Raw genomic sequence first — 15,499 nt, forward strand, 5'->3', positions numbered from 1 at the left:
GTGTAGACTAATAAAGACACTCCGGGAGATGGGGAAGGACAGGGAAGCCTGGCGAGCTGCAGTCCATGGGGTCACAAAGAGTCGGACAGACGGAGCAACTGAACAACAACAAAAGAGAAGAAAAAGTGGGGGGGAAGGGAAGAAAGATGGAGAAAGAAAGGAGAGGAAGGAGAGAAGGAGTTGATGTTCTGTGTCTTCATCACTTGGGGGCAGAAGTCAGATAACCAGCTCTCAAAAATAGCCTCAGACAGTTGCTGCCTGTCATCAACATGCCCAGTAATTTTAACAACGCCAGGGAAAGGAGTAGTGAAAAGGTTGACTCAGCACAGATGCTTGATAGATGTTTATTGAGTAAATAAGTGAGGAACCATCACCTAAGCCCTGTCACCAAAGCCCACTCTGGTTACAAACCCGCTCCCCTGGGAAGTGACGAAATGCACCAGAAAGAGCGGGCACTCAGCAGTCCTGCCTCTAGAACTGGCTGCGGCGCTAACAGCCACCTCGTGGAAGGTATTCCTTTAACTGCAGGTGTTTGTTTCCTTTGGCACAGCAATATGTAATTTCCCATTTTTAGAACAATGCTCCAAAGAACCGTCACAAAAACAACCTTCGGAGGGGGCGGGTTTCTTCCTGGCCTCGGCTACGGCCCTGTAAAACAACAATAGCACAGAGATTTTTATTCAAAACAGTTTGCATCTCCCCACGAAATCAGGAGGGCTTTCTAGTTAACTGTGCACGGCTGAAGAAAAAATAATGTTCTGAAGAAAAAAAAATGTTCCCCCTCATCCCTTGGAAGAGTGTCCTAACAAATGCTTGCCTTTGGGAGGGGTCAGTTTGGAAGCGATTCCACAGTGGAATCTGTTTTGGTCTTGACACGCCTCCCTCTGCGGGTTCCCATGTGGCAGGGGTAGAAAGGAAGCCCGGAGAAAGGCAGGGTCTGTCCTTCGTGTGCCCCGAGCAAGTCTGAGGCCAGAGAGGACAGTGTGTTCTTGAGAACGAGCCAACAGCAGGCCGAAGGTGGTGAGGAACCGGGGCGGGGTGAGATGCGAGACCTCTGGTCTTAGCCATTAAGGAGCCTCTCATCATGTCTCCAAACCAACTTTCTTCCTGCTTCCTACATGCCAGAGAGGAGCTCCCAGACTTGAGTCCTCACTCCCCCTTTGCCATCTACCAGCACCCTCCTTCCATCCCACCCCCTCCACTCATCTCTACCTGTGGCCGAGCTGATTTCATCTCCCACGTGGGTCTGCACACCCCACCTTCCTCCTACACCACCCCCTGCTCAAGAATGTTCCACGACATCAGTTCCTCTAGAAAATGCTCAGCCTTCTTGGTGGACCGGTCTTCCTTTCCAACTTGATCTTCCACTGTCTCAACATAAATCTTAGGCACTCACCCAAACAGCAGGCTCACTCTCCCCCAATCCCACCTCCTCTAGGTACCCCCTCCTTCTCCCTCCCCTGACTTAGAATAACCTCGGTTCTCTCTCTAGGTGCAAGTCCTACCCGGTTCTCTCTCCAGGTGCAAATCCTACCTGTTTTTGAAGGTCCACACAAACAATACCATCTTGCTGATCAATCTGGTTGAAAATGACCTCCATATCTTCTCCCTCACTGAAGCACTATGATTCTGCCCCCTTCTCTCTGTATCTCCACTTTGTGAAGAAATCATTAGCATAAATTTTTCCCCCAAAACATGTGTTGAATGGTTGAGAGGAGTAAAGTCTTTTTAGGAAGGTTGAGGGACTTCCCTAGAAGTCCAGTGGTTAAGATTCCATACTTCCAATGTAAGGGTGCAGATTCAATCCCAGGTTGGGAGAACTAAGATCCCACATGCTGTGCATCCTGGCCCAAAAATGAAAAATAATAACAGTGTTGGAGGGAATTATTAAAAGGGAATCAACTCTGACATTTCTACACCACCCTCTTCTGAGTGCTTGCTATGGGGCTGCCACTGAGCTGAGAACTTCTTACGTACGACCTCGATTTACCCTCTCAATGAGACTACAAGGTAAGTACCGCAGTCCCTTTTGTACAGACAAGGAAACAAGGGCTTTGAGAAATTTCCTGAGAGCCTCACAGTTTAAGGGAGGCACAGCGAGAGTTCAAGCTTGGCTCACAACACGGATTGCTATGGCCAGTAATCAGTACTTCATTCTCAGAGAATTTACAACACAGAACAGTTGGGATGAACTGGCAGGGAAGGAAACCATGAGTTCTTTCTTCTTCCGATTGGAACAAATTCATGGAAAGGATGCATAAAAGGGATTTTAAAAAGAAGAAAAAGGGATTTCAGTTCCTGGAATATCAGGATGCATGATGAAGTTCTCTATGTGCTGTGCTGTGCTAAGTCGCCTCAGTCGTGTCCAGCTCTTTGCGACCCTGTGGACTGTAGCCCTCCCGGTTCCTCTGGCCATGGGATTCTCCAGGCAAGAATACTGGAGTGGGTTGCTGTGCCCTCCTCCAGGGGATCTTCTCAAACCAGGGATGGAACCCACGTCTCTTACATTGGCGGATAGGTTCTTTACCACCAGTGCCACCTGGAAAGCCCTGAAATTCTCTGTAAGATATGGTATCTAAGGACTTCCCTGGTGTCCCAGCAGTTAAGATTCCGTGATTCCAGTGCAGGGGGTATGGGTTTGATCCCCGGGCATCAGCAAGAGTTCTGATTGTGGAGTTCAACTCCTGACCCCTGCGCCTACCAGCTGGGAGTCTCAGACAAGCTTGTGAACCTCTCTAAGCCTCAGTTTCCTCATCTGTAAGATGAGCATGGTTACCTGGTCAAAGGGGACTTTGGGTGGATGAAGTGAAATAATCTATACGAAGCTCCTGGTACATATAAGATGTTTAATACGTTATTATTGCTGTTATTACTTCCCTTGGACATGAGAATCTGCATTCCTTCTCATTTTTTTTAAACCAAAGCATCACACGTAAAAAGTACGTAAAATGCATTCATCTACTTGATAATCATCTACATTTATAAGCACGTATATACCCACCACCCCAGTCCATATACAAGTGATTTGTCTCCCTCCAAAGTTCCCTCCTGCACCTTCTCATTCCATATACCCACCAAACACAACCATCATCAGACTCATCATATTTTCTCTTTGCTTCTCCCTGAACTTCAGATGTCTAGCCAAAGCTATGGTTTTTCCAATAGTCATGTATGGATGTGGGATTGGACTACAAAGAAAGTTGAGCACCCAAGAATTGATGCTTTTGAACTGTGGTGTTGGGGAAGATTCTTGAGAGTCCCTTGGACTGCAAGGAGATCCAACCAGTCAGTCCTAAAGGAAATCAGTCCTGAATATTCATTGGAAGGACTGATGCTAAAGCTGAAACTCCACTTTAAAAAGACTTCACTTTGGCCACTTGATGCGAAGAACTGACTCATTGGAAAAGACCCTGATGCTGGGAAAGACTGAAGGCGAGAGGAGAAGGGGATGACAGAGGGTGAGATGGTTGGATGGCATCACTGACTCGATGGACATGAGTTTGGGCAAGCTCTGGAAGTTGGTGATGGACAGGGAAGCCTGGTGTGCTGCAGTCCATGAGGTCGCAAGAGTTGGACACGCCTGAGCGCCTGGACTGAACTACACTGAACTTGGGATGAGTGGATGCAGACAGCATGCAATCTGTCCTGGTGGCGTGTGTGGCGCTCCATCGTGTGGCTGTACCATAATCAGTGTTTCCAGTCTTCTGTTGATGGGATTGGGCAGTGGCTCCTTTGAACACTCTGCACAGAATTTTTGGTCAACTCAGGCACTGGTCATACATACCTGTGAGTGGAATTACTGGATTCAAGAGTAGGCATAGCTTTAAGTTTACTGGAATCCGCCAGTGTTCTGAAGAGGCTATGCTATCTCTATAATCCCCCACAGCAATGCACGGTAGTTTCAGTGGTTCCATGTCTTTAGTGGCACCTGGCGTTCACTCTTATTTTAGGATTTCTGGTGGCTGTGCAGAGGTATCTCTTTGTGGTTTTAATTTGCATTTTCCTGATGAGTAATGATATTGAGCCCCTTTTCATAGTTTATTTGGCCATCTGTACATGCTCTTCTGTGCGTGTCTGTAAGGCTTTTGCTCAGCTTTTATTGGGTTGTTTGCCTTTTTCTTATTGATTTATAGTGGTTCTTCATTTACTCTGGAAATGATATATGTACAATATATATATTGCAGCTATCTTCTTCCAAAACTGAGACTTTCCGTTTCATGTTTTTAAAGTTGCCTTTTAAAATTTTATTTTTTCACTTGAAGTTGATTTACTATGTTATGTTACTTTCAGGCGTACAGCAAAGTGAGTCAGATTTTTTTCATATACTTTTCCGTTATAGGTTGTTATGAAATATTGAGTATATTTCCCTGTGTGATACAGTAGGTCTTTGCTGGTTATCTACTTGATACATAGCAACGTATATCTGTCAACCCCAAGCTCCTAATTTGTCCCTCCTTGCCTTTCCCCTTTGATAACTAAAAGTTCGTTTTCCATGTCTGTGAGTCTATTTCCATTTGGTAAATAAGTTCACTTGTACCATTTTTTTACATTCCACTTATAAGTGATAACATATATTTACATTTCTTTGTCTGATTTGCCTCACTTAGTTTGATAATCTAAATGGCATTATTTCATTCATTCTTCTTATGGCTGAGTAATATTCCATCGTGTGTGTATACCACATCTTGTTTAGCCATTCATCTGTCAGTAGACACTTAGGTTGCTTCCATGCCTTGGCTATTACAAATAAGACTGCTGTGAACATTGGGGGTGCACGTATCTTTTCTAATTAGAGTTTTCCTCTTTTCCTATTTTTAACAGTGGTTTTGATGAAGCGCCCTGGTGGCCCAGAGGGTAAAGTGCCGGCCTGAAACGCAGGAGGTCAGGGTTCGATCCCTAGGTCTGGAAGATCCCCTGGAGAAGGAAATGGCAACCCACTTTAGTACTCTTGCCTGGAAAATCACATGGACGGAGGAACCTGGTAGGCTACAGTCCATGCGGGTCGCAAAGAGTCGGACATGACTGAGCGACTTCACTTTCACTTTGATGAAGAGATGCTTTTAATTTTGATAAAGTCCAATTTATCTAGTTTTCTTCTATGGTTAAGAAGTGCTTTTTTGGTGTTCTCTTTCAGAAATGTTTGCCCACCTCCACAGTCATGAAGACACTCTATATTAATTTATTTTAATAATCTCAAGTTCATGGTCTCTTCCTGTCGAGTTGGAGACTGATTGTTAATTCAATGAGGAGCAAAGTTCTCACAGGAAACATCAGTGAAGCATGACCGGCTCCCATGATAATGCTCAGGCGGTAATGACTGCCTAGGTCTTGGGAATGTCCAGTCTGCTCTTTGGCGGCATCAGCAGGCACCCTTGCTGACTGGCCGTGCTGCTGAGATTTCACTGAAGGAGACCCTAAGAGAGGAGCACCATCTTTTAGAGTGAATCACGGAGAAGGAGATGGCAGTCCCCCTCAGCGAGGGCCCAGCAGCTCACACTCACACCCCCCATGGTGATCACCTTGCAAGCACATCCTCCTCTTCCCCTTTAAAAACCTTTTTCCCATGCATTCCTTTGCTCCCTGAAATTTCCCTTTCATTATCTAGCCACTTATCAACTGGGGGCATTTGTTATACGCTTGTCTTTTAAATCATTTCTTCCCTTCTGTCTCTCCATCCCTAAAAGCAGCATTTCTCAGCCTCAGTCCTGTTTTCACTTTGGACCAGATACTCTTGGGCTGGTGGGTGGGGGTCTCTACACTGGAGGATGCAGGACTCTCCCTGTTTCTCTTTTTCCTACCTTTCTTCTCCCTGTCAATCAAGAAACCCACAGGAAAAGTGAGGGGGTGGCTGGGAGGTGACTCATAGCTTTTTCAAGCTCACAGGGGCCTCAGATATGATCTAGTGCAACCCCCGCTTTTAGAGATGAGGAAACGGATCTGAGTGGGGGAGGGGAGGATGCATTAGAGACGGAAAAAGGAATAAGGGGTGGCTGGGGGGAGGGGAAGGCAAGTGCCAGGCCACAGAGGAAATCAAAATTCCAGGGCCTGAAGCAGAATTTCCAGTCCCACCAGGGAATCTGGGATGGCTTCCCACAGCTCCTTTCCCTCTCCAAGCCACGAGCCCCATTCCAGAAACAGCCCAGTACTGGTCAGATGGAGGTGCAGAACCAGAACCAGCAAGCCCCCAGCATGGGGTCAGGAATGCCGGTCCCTGGCAGCCCACGCCAGCGCTTTCCGTGGACATAGATGACCACAGTTTCAGCGAGGGTGTTTCACGATGACTAATGCGTAAGTCATATATATATATATGACTAATCTTAGCTTAATCCTATAATTATGAGGGAACTGAAGGTCAGGCCACCTGGCCACACCTGTCCCAGTGGAGAAGTTACAGAGCAAGAGATCCATGAGAGCAGGAGGGAGCCCTGAGACCGTGTCAGTCCTGGCCTGTCTCCAGGCAGGCAGATGGCTTGGGAGAGCCCTCGGTCAGAATCTCCCAAGTCACACGGTAGGTGTTAACACCTGTTGAGCGCTTACTATGCCCTGGACACTGTTCTAAACATCCTGTGAATACATGAATTCAGTCCCTCCTCCCCCAGCCTCTGAAGGAGACGCTGTCATTCTCCCATGCTGGAGATGCTGATACGGATCCCAGGGAAACCTTGGTCAAGCATTGGGGTGCTCTCACGGGGCATCTTTATGGGGTCACAAGGCAACACAAATCACCCCCCTCCTACTGTAGCCCATGTCAACCTCACCCCCTCAGACAAGGGTGGCGGCACTCTGGTGTGTAAACGCCTATCCCTGTAGCTATATATCCATCGCTATAGATAGACAGTGGAATCCTACTCGGCCACACAAAAGAATGCGATAATGCCATTTGTGCAACATGGACGGACCTAGAGCCTATCATTATACTAAGTGAAGTAAGTCAGAGAAAGACCAGTATCACAGGATATCGCTTATATGTGGAATTTTAAATATGATAGAAACAAACTTATTTGTTTGACTCACAGGCACAGGAGAAAAACAAACTTACCAAAGTTTGGTTACCAAAGGGGGCAGGGGGCGGGGGAGGAATAAATTAGGAGTTTAGGATTAGCAAATACAAACGACCATATATAAAACAGATAGACAACAAGGTCTTACTATATAGCACGGAACTATATTCAGTATCATATAATAAACCATAATGGAAAAGAATATGAAAAAGAATATATATTTATATGTATAACTGATCACTTTGCTTTACACCAGAAACTAACACGATATTGTCAATCAACTATACTTCAATTTAAATTTTTTTTAATAAAAATAAATTAAAGGGAGTTCCCTGTTGGTCTGGTGGTTAGGATTCTGCACTTTCACTCCTGAGGGCCCAGATTAAATCCCTGGATGGAGACCTGAGATCCCAAAACATGAGTGTCACGGCCAAAATTAATAAATAGTAAAGCAAATGTAAATTTAAATAAATAATCTTTTTTTTTAAAAGCCTACACCAAGAACCTACACAAAGCCCTGGGTGGTGCTCAAGATTTCAGTGGCACATGACGAACATTTTTACTTTAGCAGTTAAGACTTTGTTTCAGTGCTTACTAGAAAACTTCCAGGTTTCATTTATGGTAGTGATATAAAGGTGTTTTTGCAATTAAATGTAAGGTTTAACATTTATTTTCTTAATTAATTTATTTACGTCACAGCTGTTCTAGGTCTTTGTTGTGGGCCTCTCACTACCATGACTTCTCTGGTTGCCGAGCACCAGCTCTGGAGCACAGGCTCAGAGCTGTGGCGCCCCGGCTTATTTGCTCCACGGCATGTGGGATCTTCCTGGACCGGGATCAAACCAGTGTCCCTTGCATTGCAAGGCGCATTCTTAACCACCGGACCACGAGTTATGTATCTGTGCTCAGTCATGTCCGACTCTTTTGTGACTTCATGGATGGTCACTCACCAGGCTTCTCTGTCCATGGGATTCTCTAGGCAAGATTACTGGAGTGGGTTGCCATTTCCTTCTTCAGGGGATCTTCCCCACCCAGGGATGGAACCCTGCATCTCCTGGGTCTCCTGCATTGGCAGGGGGATTCTTTACCACTGTGCCTGGGAAGCCCTAAACGTAAGGTTTTTAAAGTAAACCTACTTAAAGACAGCTATCAAACAAATAGCAAATGACAGTATGTGGATGTGACAGAAATTCTGATGATAGCACCAGAGTGACTTACATGTAGGCAAGCCTGCTCTGGTCTCGTCCCATCTTGAGAACAGCTGACCTCTGCTGACCCCTTGAAGACCTTGAAGACCTTGAAGACCTGGGCTGTCCCCTCACTCCTCTTATTCCCACCTGCCATCCTCAGAGCCTCTTTCTCAACCGCCTTGAAGATCAGAGTCAAATAGCTCTCTGCCGTCTCTGCCCCTTTCCACATGTGGGTCACTATTTTAAGATTCTCTCTGTTTTCTGGTGATGAAAGAGTAACCCAGCAAGGCTGATAAATATACTCAAATCCACAAGTAAGAGGCCAAGTGTGACGACAGAAAGGAATGAGGAAACCCCACCCCATTTTCTTTGGACATGGTCCTGGGCGTTCTGCCCCCAGCTGGACTTCTGCGGCTGGGGCCATGCCAGCCCCAGGGGTCCTCCGCTGAGGGTCTCTCCCCAGCACTATTCTGTGAGCTGGACGATGTGCCCAAGGGCCCTGCCCTCTCCCCCCTCTTCCTGGGGACACAGTGGCACAGAGCAGCCTCGTGGCTCTCATCTCAAGAGCTGTGGGTTCGACAGCCCGCCTTGCTCAGCCAGCCTCCAATGGTACTGCTTTCCTGGTGGGACACGAAGGACTGTCCTTCCTGGGCAAATAGGGAACATTTTCAGAGAATACTCATAAATGAGATCCAGAAGACTCACTCCAAGCCCCAGGCATATAATGACAAATAACAAGAGGGGATTTGAACCAGCCACCAAACCCCACCGTGCCCAGAGATTTCTCAGAAGATGGGAATCAGATGTCATTGGCCTGCGAGTGTCTGGCTGGCTCCTGGGCGCCACCTCCCCCAGAGCTGGGCGGGTGCCCAGCCGAGGAAGCCTGAGCCTCTCAGGGCATTGTTCTCTCGCAGAAGAGGATCTCGAAAGCAGAAGGAAATTAGAAACAACCATACGATGAATACCAGATTCTCCTCTCTCCCTGCTTCGGCTGCCAGGAGATTAAGCAGCGAGGCTGGCTGACAGCGCACCCCACCCAGCAGCTGCAGGCCCTCCAGGACAGCCACTCCACGGGAAGGGCTGGTCCCCCAGGCCTCGCTGTTCCCTGCTGCTATCCACGGTGTCCATTTTCCTCCTCCACTGAGATGCTGGTGGTTCCTTGAGGGCACGTCTGGAGCTTCCTTCCCACAAGGCACAACAGGGACAAGCTCCAGGCACCCTGTGTTTGTTGACTGAGTGACTGATTCCCTCTGGGCACCCGTCTAAGCACTTCCCAGGTATAAACTCACTGACTCTCCCCATAGCCACCCTGTGGGGGAGAAATTATCATGAGTCCCCTCTTAGAGATGATGAAGTGGGGTCCAGGCAACCCAGCCAACGGGGCTGGACTGATCCAATGTGGCAGGTTTGACGGGATCAGACCATCCTGCTCCTCACTTCTCACCAACGTCAGCCTCCCCCAGCGACTCCGTGAGATGTGTATGAAGCCCAAAGTCCTACCCCAGGTGCTGGATAAGGAGGGTGATCCCTGGACAGATGTATTCCCTTCAGAACCCACACCCCAGAGACAGCACAGGCTGGGGATGGACATGAAGGAGTTTTTGAGGAGGTGTCAATCTTACCAACTCAGCAGACGCACACTCCTGCTAAGAACTTTCCCTTAAAAATGCATTTTTTTTTCCTGTTGGGGCTAATATTCATTTTAACGTAATGTTGCGTTATATGCCGCCTACGTAAGCAGACACGAGCCTCCAGTGTTGTGGAATACTGAGCTCTTGCCTCTAGTCAAACTGCTGTTTGCTTTCTGCTGCAGCCATAGCTACGATTGGAATAAACAGAGGGGAGAGGTTTGGCTCCCAGTCCTACTAGCTGGGCGCTGGGCCACCATTCCCCCAAACAAAGGGGAAAGATGCCAGGAGTGACGGACCAGGGCTAATGGGGAAGAAAAACACTCTTCTATTCCAGGGGCTACTGAGTAGGGTCACAACTCCCCAGAGAGGGGTGGGGAGGGGGCAGGGAGGCATTCCCTTAACCCCTGTGTGGAGCCAGCAAGTTCTCTAACTGTGGGCAGCGGAGGGAGGAGCCGGGTGCCATGACCCACAGCCCTGCACATGATGTCAGGCTTGGAAGGTGCCAGCGAATCCCAGCTTGTCCGTGATGGGCCTGGACCTGGATCCCAAGGCCTGTCTGTCCAGCCCGTGGCTCTCGCAGTCCACCCTGCTGGCCACTGGCTTCAGGATCTGACAGCCCCATGCTGTGTGTGCAGTGACCTCCACCCTCGGGATCATACTGCGTAGTAGCCGTGCCTCTGACCATGTCCTGGGCTGCTGCGTCCATCTGAACAAGAAAATCCAAGGACAGGCTTTGTTCTTGGGCTCTCCAGTGTACGATCACACTGTGATCTGTTTCTTTAGAGTCTGGTATGTTGCTGTTTTTCAGTCGCTAAGTCAAGTCTGACTCTTTGCAACCCCATGGACTCCAGGCTCCTCTGTCCTTCGCTATCTCCGGGAGTTTGCTCAAATTCCAAGTCCACTGAGTCAGCGATGTTATCTAATCATGTTATTTAACCATCTTATCCTCTCCGGCTTCCTTCTCCTTTTGCCTTTAATCTTTCCCAGCATCAGGGTCTTTTCCAATGAGTCAACCCTTTGCATGAAGTGGCCAAAGTATTGGAGCTTCAGCATCAGTCCTTCCAATGGATATTCAGGGTTGATTTCCTTTAGGATTGACTGGCATGATCTCCTTGCCAGTCCAAGGAGATCTCTTGAGAGTCTATTATATCAAACGTTAAGACAAAGGTTGATGTAAAGATCAGGGTTACGGATTCAATTTCTAAATAAGCCCGTGGTCATATCAAGGGAAATAAGGAATTTTCATTCCCCCAGGGGTCTTCACCATCTTGCCCACCTCCAGTCTCAGAAGGCATCTGAGTCTTTTTAGAAAAACCTCCCCTGTGTTCCAGTAACAGCCAGCACCTCTTGTGCAGTGATCTCACCCCCCGGTTTCTTTCAGGGCACAGTAATCAACTGCAATCTTGCTTCAAAATCCTTACCTCTCTTTCCAGCTGGCTTCTTCTGCTCTGCCTATACACACCTTCGGGTATGCCTCGAATGAAAATTCCTGTGTCTGCCTCCTGTGCCCAGAGAGGTCCCATCTCTCCTCTTACCTTGAACTCCAAACTTCCCAGTAGCCCACTTTCATCTCCTGAACTTCCCCCTGGGGATTCCTAAGGCCCCTGCCATTTACAACCCAGCCTGGCTACTCAATGGGAACTGCCTCTCAAGAGTCACAAAAATCTAGAAGCATTGAAGCTCACAGCCACTTCTCAACACCATTCCATTTGACTTCCTTTTGGCAATGAACCCTACAGAAAAGATTTTTCCTTGCAAGAGGTACGTGGGGCAAGCGCTGCTTGTTGCCTATTCAAAGCCATTTCCCTTCTCCTTAGCTGGCAGACTCCCAGCTTGGTTCGAACACAGGAAGGAGATTCTTTTATTTCAGCTTCTAGTCCAACAGCAACATGGGTCCTTTCCGACCAGTGGGACACAGATGGAGATCAGCTGGGGTCTTCTGGGGACAACCCCCTACCACCACCCAGCCCCACAAATAAGAGGGAGACATGAGGACAAGATGCTGTTTCCTGCTCTGCCCAGGTGGCTCTGTGTCCTGTCTTTGAACTTAGCCATGTGAGAATGTGATTCCTGAAGCTGAGGGAAGGTCAAGAGGACCTCGGTGACATTGACCAGAGGTCTGCTACTGGCCGTCTTAACCACGAGAAAAATAATCCCTCTTACTCATAGACAGAGAAACAAACTTAGGGCTACCAAAGGGGATGGGTGGAGGGATTAAAAGACGCTTACTCCTTGGAAGGAAAGTTATGACCAACCTAGACAGCATATTAAAAGGTAAAGACATTACTTTGCCAACAAAGGTCCATCTAGTCAAGGCTATGGTTTTTCCAGTAGTCATGTATGGATGTGAGAGTTGGACTATAAAGAAAGCTGAGTGCCGAAGAATTGATGCTTTTGAACTGTGGTGTTGGAGAAGACTCTTGAGAGTCCCTTGGACTGCAAGGAGATCCAACCAGTCCATCCTAAAGGAGATCAGTCCTGAATATTCACTGGAAGGACTGATGCTGAAGCTGAAACTCCAATATTTAGGCCACCTGATGCAAAGAGCTGACTCATTTGAAAAGACCCTGATGCTGGGAAAGATTGAAGGCAGGAAGAAAACGGAACAACAGAGGATGAGATGGTTGGATGGCATCACTGACTCAATGGACATGGGTTTGTGTAAACTCTGGGAGTTGGTAATGGACAGGGAGGCCTGGTATGCTTTGGTTCATAGGGTCACAAAGAGTCAGACACGACTGAGCAACTGAATTGGAACTGGAACTGGAGGGACAAATTAGGAAGCTGGGATTAACATATACACACTACTGTGTATAAAAGAGATAAGCAACAAGGACCTACTGTATAATTCAGGGAACTCTACTTAATATGATGTAATAACCTATAAGGGAAAAGAATCTGAAAAAGAGTATATATATATATACATATATATATATATATGTATATATATATATTCTGAATCTTTGTGCTATATACCTGAAACTTACACAATACTGTAAATTAACTGTACTTCAATTTTTAAAACTAAAAATAAATCCCTCTTGTCTACATCATCACTGGACAGATTTGCTGTTAGCTGTAGCCAAAAGGGTCCCCTACCAATGTGTCACGCCCCTCCTCTTACTGACTCAACCTTCCTATCCCTCATTCTCAGGTCCCCTTGACAGCCCCTCCACCACCCTCTTTGAAAATCAGTGTTGTCCTGGCCCTCTGTGTTCCGTACATGCATACCCCCATCAGCCACCTGTTCATCAATTCAACAAATACCTGTTGCCACCTTCTGTGTGCCAGGTTTCCCTCACAGACTTGACACTCAGGTGGGGAGACAAAAAGTAAACAAGATGAGTAAATAAAAATGCCAAGTTGTGATCAGTGAGTGCTCTGAGTGAAATGACTGGCTAAAGAGGATGTTGAGAAGGATGTGGAGTCTCCTTGGGTCTTGGAGAGTGATCAAACAGGCAACATTTATGCTGAAGTTTGAAGAATGAGAAGAAGCTGGCCATTCCAGACAGTGGCATGGAGGATGAACCCAAAGAAGGAAAGATTCGGCACATTATGGGGATCCCATGGAAGCCAGTGAGGCCAGAGAAGTGAGTGATGGGAGGCAGGAAGTCAGATGAAGATTACGAGGGTAGACACTTGTTAAGTCACAGGATGGTGGTGGTTGTCACGTTAGGTGCAGTAAGAGGTCATCGGGCAAGAGGATTAGCAATCAAATTTGTGTTCCTAAAAGGTCATCACGGCTGGAATTTGGAGCCAGAGTGGAAGTGGGAACCCCCTGTGGACTCAGGAGTCTCCCGGGTGAGAGGCGGTGGTGGCTTGGCCAGTAGGGTGGCAATAGAGGTGGAGAGAAGAGGTGTATTTCCTTTGTGATGTGGTCCCGAGGTGCACATTATGGGACTTGCTGATGAGTGAGATGCAGGGGAGGAGGAAAAGGGAGACACGGAGGATGGCACCCACATGCTCCACCTCGAACATGTGGGAGAATAGTGCCATTTACTGAGACGGAGAAGCAGGTTCAGGAAGGAGGGAGGAAGCCATTCTTGGAGCTCCAGTTTGGAAATGCTGAGTTTGAAATGCCTCAGAGACATCCAAGTGAAGAGGGCAAAGTGAGGGCTCAAGGAATTGAGACTTTGGAGACGAACAGCCTACACAGGGTCTTTAAAGCCACGAGAATGAATGAGACCCACTGAATGAAGCACAGTAAGAATAGAAATGTTGTTGTTCAGTCACTACGTCATATCCAACTCTTCTTTGACCCCATGAACCTGGAGATCCCATGGACTGCCAGGTTCCTCTGTCCTTGGGATTTCCCTGGCAAGAATACTGAAGTGGGTTGCCATTTTCATCTCCAGGGGATCTTCCCGATCCGAGGATCAAACCCACGTCTCCTTTACTACTGAGCCACCAGTGAAGCTCCAAGAACACAATAGGGCCATTCAAGTTAGAACTACCATTTCCTTTTCACTTCGTCTCTCTTCTCACGTGTTAGACTGCCACATCTCATTAGTTCTAAACTCAGAACATGGCTTAAAGCTGTCCTCTCTCCCGTCCCATGGCTGGGGTCCTTCCAGCTCTCACCTGTCTCCGCTGGAGACTTTCAACCATCTCCTGGCCTCTGATCCCTCCAGTTCATCCTTCATTTTGCCACTTGAGGAGTCTGCCTCTGCTCAGCAGGAGCAAAAACAAAACCAGCGAGTCCAGGAGGTGACCTCAGAGAAGCTGTCATGGAACACTGCCAGGAGGGAGCAGGGTCACCCAGACCTGAGCTGGAGAGGCAGCAGCAACAGAGAGAGAGAACCAGGTGCCTGGGCCAGTAACCACGGCAACCAGGGAAGGCGTGGCAGATGCTGGCTGAGCACCCTATTAAAAGTCCATCTCTGGCCGGGGTTGGCTTTATTAGCCCAGTTCCCTTGCACCAGCCCATGTGGTTTCAAACTTAAAGGTACCGCCCAACAGCCAGCATGCCAGGGGCCCTCTCTAAAGCAGATATCAGCAACAACAACAAAAATAGCAATGACTAATGTTTATTGAGCACTTAACCATGTGCCAGGCACTGTGCCAAGTGCTTTACATATAGTCCCTCATTTAATAAAACAACCCTATCTACAAGGCAGTTTATCACAGATGCAGACTCTGAGGTTCGGGGAGGTTGAGAAGCGGTCACAGCCAGGGCTTAGGTGTTGGATAGATATGGGTTTGTCCCAGCTGCATGACTGGGCTTTGTGAACTCTGCAAAGTGGAATTAAGTGAGCTAGCTAACTCACATTAGGCATTTGGCTCATGCCTATCACAAAGGAAGTGCCTAATACTGATTTTGTGATTGCTATTGTTTTGTTGATGCTGAAAACAAAAGTTAGCTGGTGTCATTTCCCTGTATGAAAACCTCCAGTGGCTCCCACTTCCCAAAGATAAGGTCACCCGGGTCTCCCCAAAGATAAGGATGCCCGTGTCTCACCGGCTGGCTCCCCCACGCTAAACATCTTTCGGCCATGCCCCGCCTCTCACGCTTCCCAAAGGCACCTCTGAGCCTCCGCTCCCACTGGTTCTGTGCCCAGAACACTCTACTTGCCCTTTCCACCAGGGAGGAGGTGGGAAGTCGTCAAAAGAGAGATCCCCAGCTTTCAGCTTATTGGACCCACAGTCTGGGACGTCTCTCTCATACTTGCATCCCAGG

The 15,499-nt window shown here is 47.8% G+C and overlaps 1 protein-coding gene across 1 annotated transcript in view; it reads right to left on the reverse strand.

Moving 5' to 3' along the window:
• Nucleotides 329-15,499, reverse strand: part of AHNAK (AHNAK nucleoprotein) — a 94,910-nt gene continuing 79,739 nt past the window's right edge. Inside the window, exon 6 of the mRNA XM_018042689.1 lies at nt 329-648. Within this exon, the coding sequence (XP_017898178.1) occupies nt 641-648 (8 nt within the window). The 3' untranslated portion in view covers nt 329-640. The remainder of the gene's footprint in view (nt 649-15,499) is intronic.

Source organism: Capra hircus, chromosome 29 (assembly GCF_001704415.2).
Source record: "Capra hircus breed San Clemente chromosome 29, ASM170441v1, whole genome shotgun sequence".
Taxonomy (NCBI): Eukaryota; Metazoa; Chordata; class Mammalia; order Artiodactyla; family Bovidae; genus Capra; species Capra hircus.